The 16,022-nt window shown below is 43.1% G+C and overlaps 1 protein-coding gene across 1 annotated transcript in view; it reads left to right on the top strand.

Annotated features, from left to right (window-relative positions):
- CELSR1 (cadherin EGF LAG seven-pass G-type receptor 1) overlaps window positions 1-14,504 on the top strand; it is a 169,228-nt gene extending 154,724 nt beyond the window's left edge. The window contains 10 exon segments of the mRNA XM_050324656.1: window positions 2,088-2,200; window positions 3,500-3,579; window positions 5,099-5,225; window positions 7,170-7,295; window positions 7,597-7,733; window positions 8,229-8,332; window positions 9,143-9,310; window positions 10,150-10,392; window positions 10,731-10,995; window positions 12,246-14,504. Coding sequence (XP_050180613.1) covers window positions 2,088-2,200; window positions 3,500-3,579; window positions 5,099-5,225; window positions 7,170-7,295; window positions 7,597-7,733; window positions 8,229-8,332; window positions 9,143-9,310; window positions 10,150-10,392; window positions 10,731-10,995; window positions 12,246-12,270 — 1,388 coding nt within the window. The 3' untranslated portion in view covers window positions 12,271-14,504.
- The last annotated feature ends 1,518 nt before the right edge of the window (window positions 14,505-16,022 follow it).

Raw genomic sequence — 16,022 nt, 5'->3', positions numbered from 1 at the left:
TCTTTTCATCAAAGCACACAGGCTTCAGTTCAAAAAAAAGACAATTATTAATGCACGTGAATCCTCCTTGTGGAGAACAGCGCTGCCGTCAGCCCCGGCCGCCTCGTGAGTCAGGACATACGCTCAGCGCAGTAGGTGCCCCCCGTGCCCAGACAACACTCTGCAGCCACTTGCCATATGTCATTGGCCACAGGCCTCACAGGGATCAGTTTCTGTGTCTTGAAGACCTCTGCAGACAGGTACACCTGTCCCAAAAGGAGAAAAGGATCTTTGCACAGGAGCTAGTAGGGCTCATTAAAAGAGATTTAAAATAGATCTGAAGGGAGAAAGGGATAAAACCAGGCTCACTAGAGGTGAGCCTGAGGGCAGCATGCCAGTGTTTGAGGGCTGCTATGCTAGTGAGGTCCTTTCATCTGCCAGCTCAGTGGAGGTAGGGGATGGAGATCCATGTGGCAGCAAAGACACAAGTGTTACTGATGTGTTAGAAACCATGGGAACAATCATAAGTTAGGGGGTGTTTTGACTGTCTAGAACTTGATGTTGGTGACAAAACAGTTGAGTGTTTATGGGTAAGAATCAGTGGGAAGGACAACAAGGCAGGTATCATGGTGTGAGTCTGTTATATACCATCCAGCCAGGATGAAGAGGCAGAGGAAATATTCTGTAAGCAGTGAGAGAACTCTCACCATCACTAGTCCTTGTTCTTGTGGGGGACTTCAACTTAAGAGATGTCTGCTGGAAATACAATGCAGCAGAGAAAAGAGTCCAGGAGGTTGCTGAAGTGTGTGGAAAAGAAATTCCTGATGCTGCAAATGAGTGAGCCAGCCAGGGGAGAACCCCTGCTGGACCTGTTCTTTGTGAACATAGGCGGACTGGTGGGTGATGTGGTGGTTGCAGTCCATCCTGGACACAGTGATCACAAAATGATGGAGTTTTCAATTCTCATAGAAGTAAGGGCAGGATTCAGCAGAACTTCTACCTTGCAATTCCAGAGGGCTGACTTTAGCCTGTTTAGGGGCCTGATTCACAGAGTCCCTTGGGAAGCAGTGATGAAGGGCAGAGGAGTCCAGGAGGGCTGGACTCTGTTCAGTTCTGGGCCCCTCACTCCAAGAAAGACCTTGAGGTGCTGGAACAAGTCCAGAGAAGGACAATGGAGCTTGTGAGCGGTCTGGAGCACAACTCTTATGAAGAGCAGCTGAGGGAGCTGGCGTTGTTTAGGCTGGGGAAAAGGAGGCTCAGGGCACACCTTATCTTAAAGGTCTTTTCCGACCTAAACAATTCTATGATTGTATGATTTTGCAGGTCAAAGGCAGCAATCCCATTTCATCACCATATGAGCGAGGTGTAGGTCACCAAATCAGGCAGCACTGTAAATCAGCAGGTGAAGGTTGGACTCAGAGAATCCCTTGGAATTGTCCAGGTTTTGAAAAATAAAACAATAAAAGATGTGGTTTTAACTCAGTTGCCTTGGGGCATTAGCAAACTCCATTTCAAACAGTGCTGAAAGCAAGGTGAAGTACCTAGAATGGCAGTTCAAAATGAATCCCACCTGAGCTCAAGCAGTTAATTCCTGTGTGTTCCCAGGTTCCTTTGTTGCTGGTGTTATTTTAGTGACAGCAAACTCACAGCAGTTAAGAATGCACTTTTTTTTCATAACATAGACATCTACTCAGTTATGATTCATGTCATTCTGCTGCACAGGCTTATTGAAATTCCTCAACATGTCATTCACCCTCAAGGCTCATACTGTGTGAGTATGGCTATAAAACTGTGCTGAAACAGAATTCATTTGGGACTTTCATTTGTTGTCATTTTTATGCAGCTGAACTTTGTTCTAGTAGGCAAAACTCATAGTATCATTTGATATGGAGTGAGCAGCATGAAAGTTTAATATTTAAATAATTAATTTTAATATTTGCCTTGATTTTGCCTTCCCAGACTGTCCTATTGAACAAATTTTACCACAATAATTTTGTTTCTCTGAAAATATGCCTGGTTTTGCCATGATCATTTTGCTTGTTTGAAAATATTCCTGGTTGTAAGCAGAACCTTTCTGATGTACTTTTCCCCCCCATTTTGTGACCCAGGGCTTGCTGTTGGTCTGGATCCACAAGGCTATGGGAACCCTGATTTCTGCTGGTTGTCTGTTCATGACACCCTTATCTGGAGCTTCGCTGGGCCCATCATAATGGTTGTCATTGTAAGTAGGGTGGAGGTGGCGTCCAGAGCCGTCTCTTCTTTACTGCTACCTTTTCTTTTATGTTCTGTCAAACAGTAGTCATAATGCAAAACAGCTGTGTTCTTTACATTTGAAGCAGATGTATTGGAGCTTGTGTCTTTTGCTTAAACAGATAAGACATGAGTTAAGCTCCTGGAATCAGAGGGCTGCCTGTCAGTACAAAGATTGCTTGTGGAGCAATGGCTGTATGGCCAGAAACCTATTTATTTTTTCCCATTTGCTTTGTTCCATGTTAGAAGGGTTTGTCTGTGAGCTTATAAAACAAATTAACAAAATGAGGTGTAACAGGTCACTTCAAGCAGAAGTCCTAAAGGAATATTAAATATTTTCAAATTCGGGAATTTAGAAGAATGGGCTGGTGTTTAACTTCTCTGTTAAAACTTCTCCCTTAAAGTAATACCAGAAGATGAATATTCATGGTGTAACTCTTATTTTGAATGCCAAATGCAGTTCTGGTCTCCTCATCTCAAAAAATGTGAAGTAGACTTGGAAGCAGTGTAGGTTAGGATCCCGACTCATCAGAGATATGGGACAGCCCACACTGGAGGACCAACTAAGTGGACTAGGAGCCTTAAGCCTAGAAAAGAGAAAGCTACAGAGAAGGGGGAAAGGAGGAGGCTGTAGCAGTGTATTGGTCTGGAGAAAATTACTATGGGCCCAACCATTCAGAGTCTTTTCCAACACAAGCAGCAGCAGGAGGTGGCAGATTCAGAACAAACAGAACAAGCTGCGTCATTTCTCCACAGCATGTTAAGTAAGAAACTCCTGCAAACAGGACAGTGGTGATGCTAAAGCTCTGCAGAGCTTTGGAAATTCTCAGCACTGATATTCACTACGAGTAAATAAGTACATCCCAGATGAAGTCAGTGGAGGCTGGAGGATTTTTCAGGGGAATTACCCCTGTACATTTTCTCTGTTAGAAAGATTCTTAAAGTCTGGTTTGACTCAACTGAAATAAGATGCTGGGCTGATTGGACTCTGGTCTGGACAAGGACAGCATTTCTTGATTTTTTTATCTTTCACTCAAGCATTTTTGCATAGGGCTGCCTTACTAAATTTCATCCAGATCAAGTCCTAGATTGTCCTTGACTGTGTTGCTTTGAAACAAGGAGAATCTTGTAATTTAGAGAATTAAAGCTGAAGGGAAAATATTCTTGGCACCACAAACCATTTTAGGATAAAAATTGCATTGTTTTTGAATATAGAGATCTAACAAATGTACAGAAAGAATCTATGCTGTTATTTCAATTTTCCTTTCAGATAAACACTGTCATCTTTATACTAGCAATGAAAGCATCGTGCAGACGAAGACAACGTTCATTTGAAAAAACTGGAGTTGTGTAAGTTTGAGTTCAAAAACCTGTAGAAAAAGTCCTGTCCAGAAATAATAAAGGGACATGATTACATTAAAACAACTTTTGGAGTGGGAAATAAAAAAGGTTTTGGGGGATACAGTGTTGGTAGAGGCAATTGGAGCTGCTTCACCAACATCTACTCTTGGGATTCCCTTGAAGGCCCTGTAAAATCTGCACCATCAAGTGGGGGCAGAAGAAGGGAAGAGAAGGAAAAGATCTGGTCTCCAGATGATATCATTACAGGCCTTCCAGGTCTTTCATCATACTCCCTACTACACTGTTACGTCACCTCTGCCCATGGCATGCTCAGGTAGACATAATTCTGGGTCTCCCTGTGCTTACCTGTGGCTCAGAAAGGTCTACCCTGTCATATGTCTGGGTTACCAGCTATGTCATGGCAGAGACCCACTGAAGTTCCTGTGCTGAGGGCCAGCCTCCCTGAATCCCACTCCCAGTGGGATGAGCAGAAAACCTCACAAGCTGCAACCTGCTGCCTTCCTGAGCTCCTGTGACAGTCTGTTCCCATTAATGTCTGTTTTGCCCAAAGCTCAGAATTTACCTGTGAATTCAAATGTGATTAGTGGCAAGACAGCCCCCCCTTTTTTTTTTCTTCCAAATAGAATGTGAGATTTCAAAAGGCTGCTTCTGCTGATCTTTTTTCAGCCCTGGCTGTAAGGTGCTGTGTACACACTGGCATGCCTTTTCCAGCCCTAATGTCCCTCGAGCTGTAGGCTTTGTGGTTCTCTGAACTCTAACCCTAACACCAAACATAATGAACACTAGAATCTGAGGGTGAGTTCCCCAGCAATATGGGCTCAGTTAATAAAAGTGTGGAAGGAGCAGTGTTGGTGCAGTGCCATGCTCTCCTTGGCATGCCTGTTCTGGTCCCAGTGTGCCTAGAGTTGTAGGCTTTGTGGTTCTCTGAACTTTAACCCTAATAGCGGCTTGGGGCTGAAGATGAGGTCCAAATCTCCCTAAACCAATGGAGTATAATTGCTACTTAATGGCAGAGAGTTTGCTCATAATATAAAACTTTTGCCACTAGAATTGTGTCTGTCTTTCGAAAGTGTCTGTGAAAATCATGGTTTTAAGCAAACAAATATTCACCTGAGTGCCCTTGATCAAAAACCTTGGGCAGTAATGTTGAGAAGGTATGTGACAGTGAACTTGACAAAGAGAAATGAGATGGAGATGGCCATTTACTGCTGAGGTCTCTTCCTTGGAGTCAACAAGGCTAAACAGGATGGGCTTTGCAAACAATCTGGTTTGTTTGAAGAGAATCTTAGAAAGGGACTTGGAAAGAAATCACCCTTTTTTACCTGAATATGCTAATTCATAGAGTAGTGCCATGAGAGAGCTGGGAACTGGGAGCTGGTGAACACTGCCCTAATTTTCCCAAAGGGCCTTTCCAGTTGCCAAGTCACTGGACCGTCCCTGGAGAGAAGTTGGGCTGTTCTCTTGTATCCCAACACACTGCAAGTGTCCATCTGTGCTTGCTTTACAGCTCTGTGCTGCGAACAGCATTCCTGCTCCTGCTGCTTATCAGTGCCACGTGGCTGCTGGGGCTGATGGCGGTCAACAGCGACGTCATGACATTTCACTATCTCTTTGCCATTTTCAGCTGCCTGCAGGTAAGTTGGATGGTGTCTTGTTTGTGGCACACCTTCATGAGTGCACTGCTGCACCCAGGCCTCCAAAAACCTGCTCAGCATGAGTTAACTTAAGAAAAACAGAAAGCTCGAGTACATTTTGTGCTCTCTTTTCTCAAAGAGAGGGTTCTTTTCACCAAAACCAGAACTGTAAGTAATTGCATCTCTCACATTTAGTCATTCTAAAGGTAAGTGCACTACTATAGTAACCTGTGACAGATAAATAACAGTAAGCAATTATACCTTTGTCTTTCTAGAGAAAAAGTCTTTGTTACTGTCTTCTGTGTGCTTATTGTTAACAGTTGTTTTGTTGCTACCACAAATGAGAGACTGGTTTTTTTTCAGCCAGAGTGGATGACTCCAAGGCTTTCACAAATTAGGTTACTGTTGAAAGAACTGAGTCAAATAATGATTTTCAAGTCCAGCTCCTTGTATTAGGGTTTTACTGGATTGCCTGCCCTAGTTTTTGCACGCTTGTTGATTAAAGATGCAGAAAATAGTTATTTGTAGGAGACCTGACATGGAAATAGTCATGAAGCTTCATGTTGGTCACAATTTGAATGTGACCAAGGATGGCAGTAGCTGTCCTAGCAAATGCCTGCAGTATTGAAACAGCTACTGCTATCAGGACACTCTTGTCAGCTGCAGCACAACAGCAACAGACTGCAGCCAAAGAGAAAAAGAAATCAGATGGGTCTCCTTTGGAGATGACTGTCAGTGCCCTGGAAGCACAGCAGGTAGGCCAGTCTGGAGCAAGGTTATTTTGCCGCTGCAACTGGTGTGCTCTGAAACAAATGCAGCTACTCAGGCTGTTAAAACAGGCTTCCATAAGTCTAAAATAAAATTAAATTAAGTATAAACCTCATGAGAGGGAGGAAAGTCAGCAGCTGGAATTCTCCAAACTTGTGCAGAGAAGCACAGTGGTATGTGGCATTTCACATCGTCTTCTTTGAACTTGTATTTTTAAAGAGACATTTATGTGAATTTTATTAATGAATAATCCCTAAGTGCTAGTGCCAGCTAAGATCACAGTTGATTGAATGTTTAGAAAGTGAGCTTGAAGTTTAACATTACTCCAAGTCAATTGCTTTGGCTGAAATCATGAAATTCAGGTTTGGTGGTGTTGGTACAGCTGCAACTTCATGAGTGATTGGCTTTCCTATCCTGTATCTCCAACCAAAGCTGATAACAGTTTGGCAGCTGCAATTCCCTCAGAGCAAATACATCTGAAGGCACACACGTGCTTGCCCCCTGCTCTCAGTGAAAGCTGTTAATGTGTGTTCCTGGGAGCCAACAACTGCCCAGCCCTGAGGATTTTAGTGGTTTTTCCACTGGGAGGTATTGGTTAACCAGGGGACTTAGGCAGCAGAAGTTGAGAGACCTCTCTGCCACCAGTATCTCTTCACATCTCACAAGGCTTTCTGAAGTTCTTTTAACCAACAGTACTAAGGACACCTTTCACAGAAGTTCCTCATTTCCAGAGGTTTTCACTAAAGGCTGTGATCTTTTTCATGTGCTGCTATTGATTTTGTCTCATCATCTGTGTAAAATCTCCAGAATCTCAAGTTCAAACTCCTTGCAACGTCTTCCAGTGACACATGGAGGTTCTAATTGGATATTTTGAGAAGAAAGTTTCTTCCCAAATCAAGCTGTGCTCTGTAAATCCTGGAGAGACACATCTTTGTGTGTATTTTACCAGGCCTCTTATGCACATTTGAACTTGGAAGCAAATTATGAAGGATTCCTGGGAGATCAGTCAATGCTATTTCAGTCAAATAATAGCTATTGCTTTTGAAATACAGAACCATGGACTACAAACTAGAATTCAGGGGTTATTTCAAAACTGCTCTTCTCTAATATCCCTATTTGCAGTTTGGTAATAGTGAATCATTTACATTTATTCTTTATCTCTCTACAATTATCTAGGGGCTGTTCATTTTCTTCTTCCACTGTGTATTTAACAAAGAAGTCAGAAAGCACTTGAAGAACACTTTAACTGGAAAGAAACCTCTTCCAGACGATTCCACTGCAACAAGAGCTACATTATTAACTGTAAGAAAAAAGCACTGGGAAAAAAAAATGTCCTCTTGCTGGTAGAAGTTACTTAAAATAAACTTATAGGTGGCTTGTGTGTAATAACGTGAGCTGTATGATTGCTTTCAGTGACTTGTACAGAGATTACTGATGGCCTCTCTCAAAAGTTTTTACTATTTTAATTAAAGCTTTTGAAAGAAAATAATTCATTTCCTCAGCATCCAAAACCATTTGGTTCCTCTGAAACTTTATACATTTGTGGGTAACATGAGCTTCTGGAGAGATCATTCACTATTGCTTTTTTTTTTTTTTCCTTCAGCGATCTCTGAACTGTAACAACACGTATATAGAAGAGCCAAATATGTATCGCACAACGATTGGGGAATCCACTGTCTCCCTAGAAAGCACCGTCAGGTCAGCCAAGAGCCACAATAGCTACCTTGCTTATATTCTCAGGTAATCAGGTGGCAGGTGCATGGCTTCCAGGTGCTTGCCTTTCCCTTTCCGTTGCTCTTGTGGAAACCAGAGATGTGGTTCAAATGCTACTTGGTTTATGTCTTAACAGTTCTGTTTTGTGTGACTGTCCATTTTCTTTGGTGCATTTTCTGTTGCATCTTCGGTGCGGGGTTCAAACAGTGCAGTGGTTAACATAATAGTTATGTTAACAGTGTGGGCCGTGCTGCTTGCCTGTTAAAATTCAGACATGTCTCAAGGAGTGCAGTTTAGCTCATTAACTTTGGGTTTTTCAGAGTGTGATTCATGTGGCTGAAGGCAGACAGCTGCATTGGGATAGCCTCTGTCTTGCTGCAAGGTGACCACGTGGGCAGTCAGGCACAGGCTGGCATCCACTGCAGCTGTCTGCATTTGACCAGACAAATCTCATCTGCATGTCTGCCTTGCTGTTAAGAACAGTAAAGTGACCAAGAAAGTCCTCTGTTTTTCTTTTCAAAGGGATGAGGCTGCTCATAAACTCAGTGGATCCTCAAGTCAAGCAAGGGCTGGCCAGACTGAAGCAGATTCCTCTATTTTTCATAGGAATCCATCAAAATCCAATGGTAAGAATTATTTCTTAATGCTTTGCCCCATTTGTGTACCTTCTACTTCTCGGCATTTTCTTCAAAGTCTTCTGTAACAAGAACAATAGTTAGTCTGACTTGGATGTGTCTCATTCTCATTATGATCTTGGCATAACAAGCTATGTGATGGTTGCCTTACAAGGAATTCTGGAATGGAAATATACATCTGCTTCTTGCAATGGTTCAGTTTTCATCTGATAGCTGTCACAGCTGTTGACAGTTTATGGCATCCCCTTTCTTTCTCACAAATTACATGCTATTGCTCTTGATTTTTAGTTGGAGAACTTCTAACATTTGAGACCTTGAGGCAATATCCTCCTTCACTGCACTGTGGTTTGTACAAGAAAATGAGAAGTGCCTCTTGTCTGGTTTCCTTTCATTTTGGTCTTGCCATTAAATTTTGTTGGCTTGTAACCGTTTTTAAATTAGGTGCATTTCAGATTCTTGATATTTTTAAGTACCTTTGTTTACTGTGTGTTGTGTTGATAGATCCTATAGAGTTACTGTTCTGCATATTGAATAGGGAAAAATGTGCCCCCACTCTACTCTGCACCTCCTGTACACATAAAAAGTCCTGCCCACTAGCTGAGCTGAGTAGTTGTGCTTCCCATGATTACTTAGGTGGATGCTGCAGTCCTTCTGAATTAATGCTATATATACTTACGGATGTAAGAGCTCATCCCTGGCAGGGCTTGAAACAGTCCTTTCTTCTCCTTGTGCATTTGTCAGATCGATTTGTTAAACTCCTGTTTTCACTTTCATCACTGTTTCCCTTTTCTGCATTTGTAGACCACGATTCAGACTCTGACAGTGAACTCTCCCTCGATGAACACAGCAGCTCTTATGCCTCCTCCCATTCATCAGACAGCGAGGAAGATGGACTTGAGGCGGAGAAAAAGTGGAACACATCTACTTCCAAAAATAATGAACGTGGCCCACTCCACAGCACACCCAAAGGTACTCCCAGTGTGAGGGGAAAGCAGCAATGCTATAAAATAGCTTTAAATTAGACAGGACATATTTGCCAGACTACCGTAAAACTGTAACAGTATCTCTACCTCCGTGCCTTGCTTCAGCAGAGGTCTTTGTTGTTTCCATCGTAGAAATCTTTCTTCTTCCCAAAGGCTTGTTCACAGGGGTGACTGAGTACTGAACACTGAGTGCCCTCAGGCAGAGTGGGCTTTGCAAATGGGTCCCCACAACCCTTGAACATAGCACTATCAGGTCAGCAAAATCTCATTTGAAGAAGAGGAGAAAGAAGCTGCTTGTTTTGAGGGCAGGGGTAGGAAATACCTGCCTCTCCTCATTCATGTGTATCCAGTGGTGTTGGACCTAAAGAGTTGGAGATCATGTGACAGGATTCAGGCATTTCTAAGCATAGTCAATTCTGTCCTAATGAAAGACAGCTTTGAATGACAAATATTCAGGTTGTGTGCTGAGGCTGTGCATAGATACAGCACAAGGTGGCTTGGGTGCCCCCCAGCCTTAAGAAACCAACCTCTCCAGGGAGGGATTTCTAACCCTGGAGAGGTGAGAGGGTGAGTTTGCCTCACACTTCTCCATAATGGAGTGAGCAGCCTTGCTCTGGGAAGGGTTTGGACACCCTTCCATCCTACCAGGTATGTTTTAGAGGTTTAACGCACCCTGAGGGCAGTGCAGTCCAGCAAGGACCATATGAAGGATTGCTCTGCTTTGACACACTGCTTCTCTCCTGCTACAGGGAATAGACTGGTCAGAAAGCGGTTGAGAGAACATATCAAAAGTGTTTTTCGAGCTAGTGTTTTTTTGCATTGCAGTTGATACCCTTCCCAATCATGTGAAACCCTATTGGCCCACAGAGTGTGTAACAGCCAGCGACGGCGAGGACCCCGGCGGGAAGCCAAAACTCAAAGTAGAGACCAAGGTCAACGTAGAGCTTCACAGGGAAAACCAGGTGAACCATAACAACGAAGCACCACAGGACAAGGAGAACGAAGGGCAGCAGAAGGAGAACAGACCTCTGTCCCACCAGAATAACCAGCAGCCAGAGCAGAGGAAAGGTAGTGCAGCCAACCTAGCCTCGCAGTTGGCCTGGGAGACTGGGGGGTTAATGAGCATTAATTAGTTCATTAGGTAGCTCTGTCAGGGAAGAATAATTTCCAAATGGCTCCAATCTTTGTAACCAGATATGCCATGGGAAGCTAGTAAGTAGTTGCTGAAGTCTAATCTTCTGGGTTTGGAGTAAAGTGACAAATTAGGAGTCTTAGTAAGAAATACGAAATGTCATTTCTTGATTGTGCTCAGCTTAAATAAATGAAATACTGATAAATGAAATTACTGATAAATGAAATTACTGATACATTTAAAGATTTTCATCATTTCCTCTTTTCCATAACAGGCATCTTGAAAAATAAAGTTACCTACCCTCCCCCACTGGTGGATAAGAATATGAAGAATCGTTTGCGGGAAAAGCTGTCGGATTACAATCAGACCACGATCTCATCCAGGACTACTTCCCTGGGGACAAATGATGGGGTCCGCTCTCCTTCAGACTCGGGGGTGACAGTAAAAAGTGCTTGGAGGGAGCAGTCTCGAGACCAGCTCAATGGTATGGCCATGAACCTCCACGTGGGAACAGGACACGCTGACACCTCAGACTCAGAGTAAGTGCCATATCAGGATGCCCTGGCTGACCTCGCATGACTCTGGTCTCTCCCTTCACCTTCCAGCCCCAGACTCCCACATGAACAAAAATCTCATCTGGTGGCTGGACCAGAGTCCTTCACCGTAACTGTCTTGATGGTTTGTCCATACCATGTTCCTAAGCCATGGTGTTTCACTGATGAGAAGGCTAAAACAGGTATCACAGGCAAGGTGCCGTGACAGACACATGTTACTGGTCACCCTGGCATTCTCTGAATTGGCAAGCTGATGTGTTACTGGCACACTGTGGACAAGAGCAGCCTAGCTCTGCCTTGTTACCTTGCCACAGGAGTTTGGCGAGAGTTTGGTGTCCATCTGGGCAGAGGGAAACCATTGCTGGGGCAGGAGATCCCAAGGCTGGAGAGAAAGTCAAGCTACTGATCATAAATTACCAGGTGTGTGATTCCCACCTGGTGCATGGCAATTAGTGTGTGAATTTGCCATTGTAAACTAAATCAAATATTAACAAAAGGCTGAGCAAGCTCTCAGCCAAAGGGAATTCTCAGAAACCTCATTACTCATCGTAATTCTTGCATTTATAATTAAAACAATGGCCATATGTAAAGTCTGTGCAAGCATTTTATGCATATAGTTTCTTTTTTTATTAACACAAATAAGTCTTATCCTTTCATCAAACCAAGAGAATATTTCTCACCCAGCTTTAACTCTGGCACTGTCCCACCATGCTTTAGACACCCATGTTGTCTGGGTGCACAGACCATTCCCAGCTCTATAAAAGCAGATGTTTGAATTGCTGGGAACTGACTGATGAATTAGGTTCTGGTTAGCTGGAAAACAGAGATGTCTTTAACAAACCATAACTACTTGCTGGTACCAGGTACTGTATTATCTCCTCACTTTTGCATAATGGAAAACTCTGCTGTTGGCAGCAGATTGCATGAACTTCTCTGAAACACCAGGTTTGTAACAGCTTGTAAGATTTGTATGTGAATCCTCACTGTTAGCCAAACACGAGCCCTCCATAGAACTTCCTCTAAAGCCTGTTTCTCTTGTGTACTCCTGGAACTGTTTCTCCCAGCTGGTCTTCCCCCGCAGGGCAGAATCCCCCTTGCAAACACTGGATTGGCAAGGCATGGTAACTTCACGGAGCATGAGCCCTTACTAAGAAGGATTAGGTGGTTTTGGGTGGGGTGGTTTGCCTGTGCCTGTTTAACCCTAAGCCTGCATGATTACTTCTTCTCACTAACAGAGGCAGTAATGAAACTTCAATTTGAACCATCAGGAAACTGTGATCACCTCTGCGTGGCTCTGGACTCCTCGCTGCAGGGTCGCCGCCTGCCCGCCTCAGATTTCATCAGAGTGGCCGTGTGCTGAGGAGGGTGAGGTGGGCACTGATTCCCACACAGTTTCACGTGATGGCACACTCCTGACCACTCACAGTGGGGACACAGTGCCCAGATGCACTTGCAGTAAGATTGCTGTGTGGTGCGCTCCTCACGGCATGAACCCGTGCCGAAAACACATGGAAATGGCCACAGGGATGCACTGTGATGGACGGATACCTGTTCGTAGTGCAGACAGCGCTGCAAGGGTTGCTTATTACAAGGGAAAAACAAGGAAAACCTTGCTATTTTCATAGTGGACCTACAATAAGTCAATCCGTTAGCCTGGAGACAAGCACTAGATGTCTCTGGTGGAGTTTTGATGGCTGCAGTGTGAACCCTTCAGCTTGCTGGGCTCTAGGGAGGAATATCCCAACAAGTGTCCTTTGGTTTCTATGCCAGCATCTCTGTCCACCCCCCTATGGACACATCGTCTTAAGAAAAAAGAATCTTTTATATATATATAAAAAGTGTAGATACTTTTATATATTTTGTATGGTGTTGCTAAAGAAAAAGTTCCTTTGTATATTTTACATTTATACTTATCTTCTTAATTTGATAATAGGAAATCAATTAAAAAGAGGGTTTGATATTTTTTATATGAACATTGCACAATTTTACTTGAATTTGGCGTTTGGTAAAGTAACTGAGGGTTGCATGGAAGCCACCTTCAGACACAATGCAAGTTTTCAGAGTAATACAGTGAAGATTACATCAAAATCCATGACTGTAATTTATAAGTTTTGTTGACAGATTTTGGAACACTTTAAGGGCACAGTATGTTTCTTTCATAACCTCTTTTAAAACCCACAAAATTTTGGTTTTTTCATTTTTTGGTGTTTTGACCCCCTTCTCTGAAGTGCATTGAAATGTTCAGGAACTGAACTTCAGGACTAAAAAGAAGTCAGAACTTTGTGTAAGATTTCAATGCAGTCTTGTCTGGAAGAAGTCAAATCAGTATTTCTCTTATCAAGAACAAGAAAATAAGTAATATGATTGTATGATAGGTTTTGACTTTGGTCTGGCTCTGAAACAAACCAGCACTCTGTGTGTCCTAAGAAGAGGGCCTTCCTCCCAAGGGGAAAGTTCTGCCTCAGGTGCAGTATTTTATTTTATTGTATTTTAATCTTTTTCCCGCTGGGTTCAGCACATTGCTGATCAATGCAGAAATACAAGTCTTTAAGACGTCCAGGTTTCACTGCCCAGCTCTTTGACAAAGCCCTGGCCTTTTAGTGTTTCAAAAAGCACATGGAAGGCTTAAAGTTTCATATTTCCCACAAAATGTGCTGGTTTCACAAGCATAGGAAAGTTAAGTGTTACCTATCTGCTGTCTTCACCTTCCTGTGATGTGTACAAGTAAAGGAAGATCAAGATGTGAAAAAGTTTGCATCCAGCCGGCACAGAGCTCAGCCAGTGGCTCCCCGTGGTGGGAATATGTGACTCCAAGGATGGCAAGGGTGTGGCTGTGACCTGCTCTCTGACAACAAGGCTTTCAGGAGCTCCTTGCTTGCCATAGCAGCCCTTTTGGGAAAATAGTGGCTATTGTTTGTGCAAATGTGTGTGAAAGGGGAAAAAAACCAGAAAATCAGGCTAAATAAAATGCGAGAGTTGAGGGAAATATGAAAAACTGTATGCTGTAATCTTGATTTCATTATATTCCTATGCATTTTCAGAAGTATCAAGGAGGCCTTTGAAAGGGGAGAGGGAGGAAGGATGCTGTTCCTTTAAAAATTATGCAACATATTGCGTGACATGTTCTGACAGAAAAAAAATTTGAATGTTTTAAATGTACACACTTGGCTGTGTACTCAGGCATTGTGTATAACCCATGCTAGTTGTTTTCACATCTGTGTATGTATATTTTGTCCCAGTGAGATGTAGGTAGTTTTTATTTTGATCAGAATTGTCGCAGTAAATGAGGGTAAGTTGTATTAATGACAAAAAAATTAAAACCTATTTTTATGACTTTTTAAAAGCTTTATGGCAGATTAGACACTGGAGGTTGTTGTTTTGTTTGTTGTTTTGTTTTGTTTTTTTTAACAAATGTATATTTATTAATGTGCAGAACACTGGAATTGCAGCACAGATGAAAGGAGAATTTACAATAAATTAAGAATTTTTTTGAACTTGTGTTCATCTTCTGGTGGTTTATTTTAAGTGCAGTGCATATGCTGAGGGTCCAAATGGCATTTCCCAGGGTTTAGAAAGTAATGGGAGCGGGGAACATATGGGTACCCCTCGCTCTCACTGCGGAAGCAGAGGCTGTAAAGCATCAACGAGCCAACACACACAGCTCTCTCACCCTTCCAGCCCAGTGGTTTGTGCCCTGTGCTGGCACAGGGTACCACTGCATGCATTGCATTTCAGTCCAAACCTGTGGCATTTTTCAGACATGGGAAATGGCCTGTTGAAGAGAAAAACCCTCTGCTAACCCAGAGCAAAGCAGATCACCAGGAAAGCACCAGGTTTAGAAAAGAAGGTTGGAGAAGAGCTAAAGGGGGTGAGGCAGGCAGCCAGCCCAGCCCAATGACAGCCTGCAGTGACAAGGACCATTTTTGGACTCCCTTGGCTACATTCTTGGCTCTTCCAATCCAACTGAGGCCAAGCCGTGGTCTTGCTCAGTCAGTACTTTTCAGGCTGTTGTGAAAGTCTTCATTCATGCATCTCCCAAGGCACAGCAGTGACCTGCACATGTCTGCCAGATTTCTGGAAATAGAAGTATTAGTATCAAGTGGCCAGTGTGAAGTCAGGTGGAGAGCACCTCGCTACTGTCATGATTTAAGGGCAAAATCAAAGACAGGATCTACAGTTTGCAAGCAGCTCTGCTAAAACTTGCCACTAAGCAAACTCAAGTAATTAGCCCAAAGGGAAAGTGTTCTAAATTTTACTGTACAAGTGCATTTTTTGACAGAACACTTATACTTGAGTTTTTTCTCAAGTATTAGTTCACTTTTCTGTGGAAAAACAGAAATAAGCCTTAGGCTTTCACATAAGCAGGATAGTTAAGGGACAGACCAGCCTGTGATCCTGTCTCCAGTAGAGACCCACAGCAGATGTTTAGGAAAAGAGGATTATCAGCCATGCTTTACATGGCAAGTTGGCCCCAGCAGGGTCCACAGACCCAAGCACGCTGCAGCTCAGGGCTCCCCAGAGGGAGAAGTTGTGCATGTCTGCAGCAACAGATTTTTTTCCCCTCATATGTCTGTCAAGTTGTATTTTGGACTCATGTAAACTTCTAGTATACGGTGGGTTGTATGATTTAGATACAAGCAGCAAGAGAAAGTTCTTCCTCATCTTTAGCTTCATTCCTGTCCCCTACAATGCACATCTTTACTGCTTGCAGCAGGAGAGGCAGTGAGCAATCATTTCTCAGTCATCTTCTCCGGGTGAAAGAGGGAGAAAGGCTCTCTTCTAGAGCACTTGGATTGTATCTTTCCACCTGAACAACTTGGATGTCTGTCACTGCTCCTTGTGCAGAAACACTGCTGTACCTTTTACCCTTCCTTCTTGTCCTTCTTCAACCCATTGGCAGGTATAATGTGACCTTTTTGGCGGTGGCAGATAGAAGAGACTGAAACAGCCCACAAAATGCAAGCAGTAGGCCTACCAACACTCCAAAAAAAAAAGAGAAAATAATTTAAAAG

This window comes from Myiozetetes cayanensis, unplaced genomic scaffold (genome assembly GCF_022539395.1).
Source record: "Myiozetetes cayanensis isolate MyiCay16 unplaced genomic scaffold, myiCay2020 scf3, whole genome shotgun sequence".
Classification (NCBI taxonomy): Eukaryota; Metazoa; Chordata; class Aves; order Passeriformes; family Tyrannidae; genus Myiozetetes; species Myiozetetes cayanensis.
This window is presented reverse-complemented; position numbering and strand designations above follow the sequence as displayed.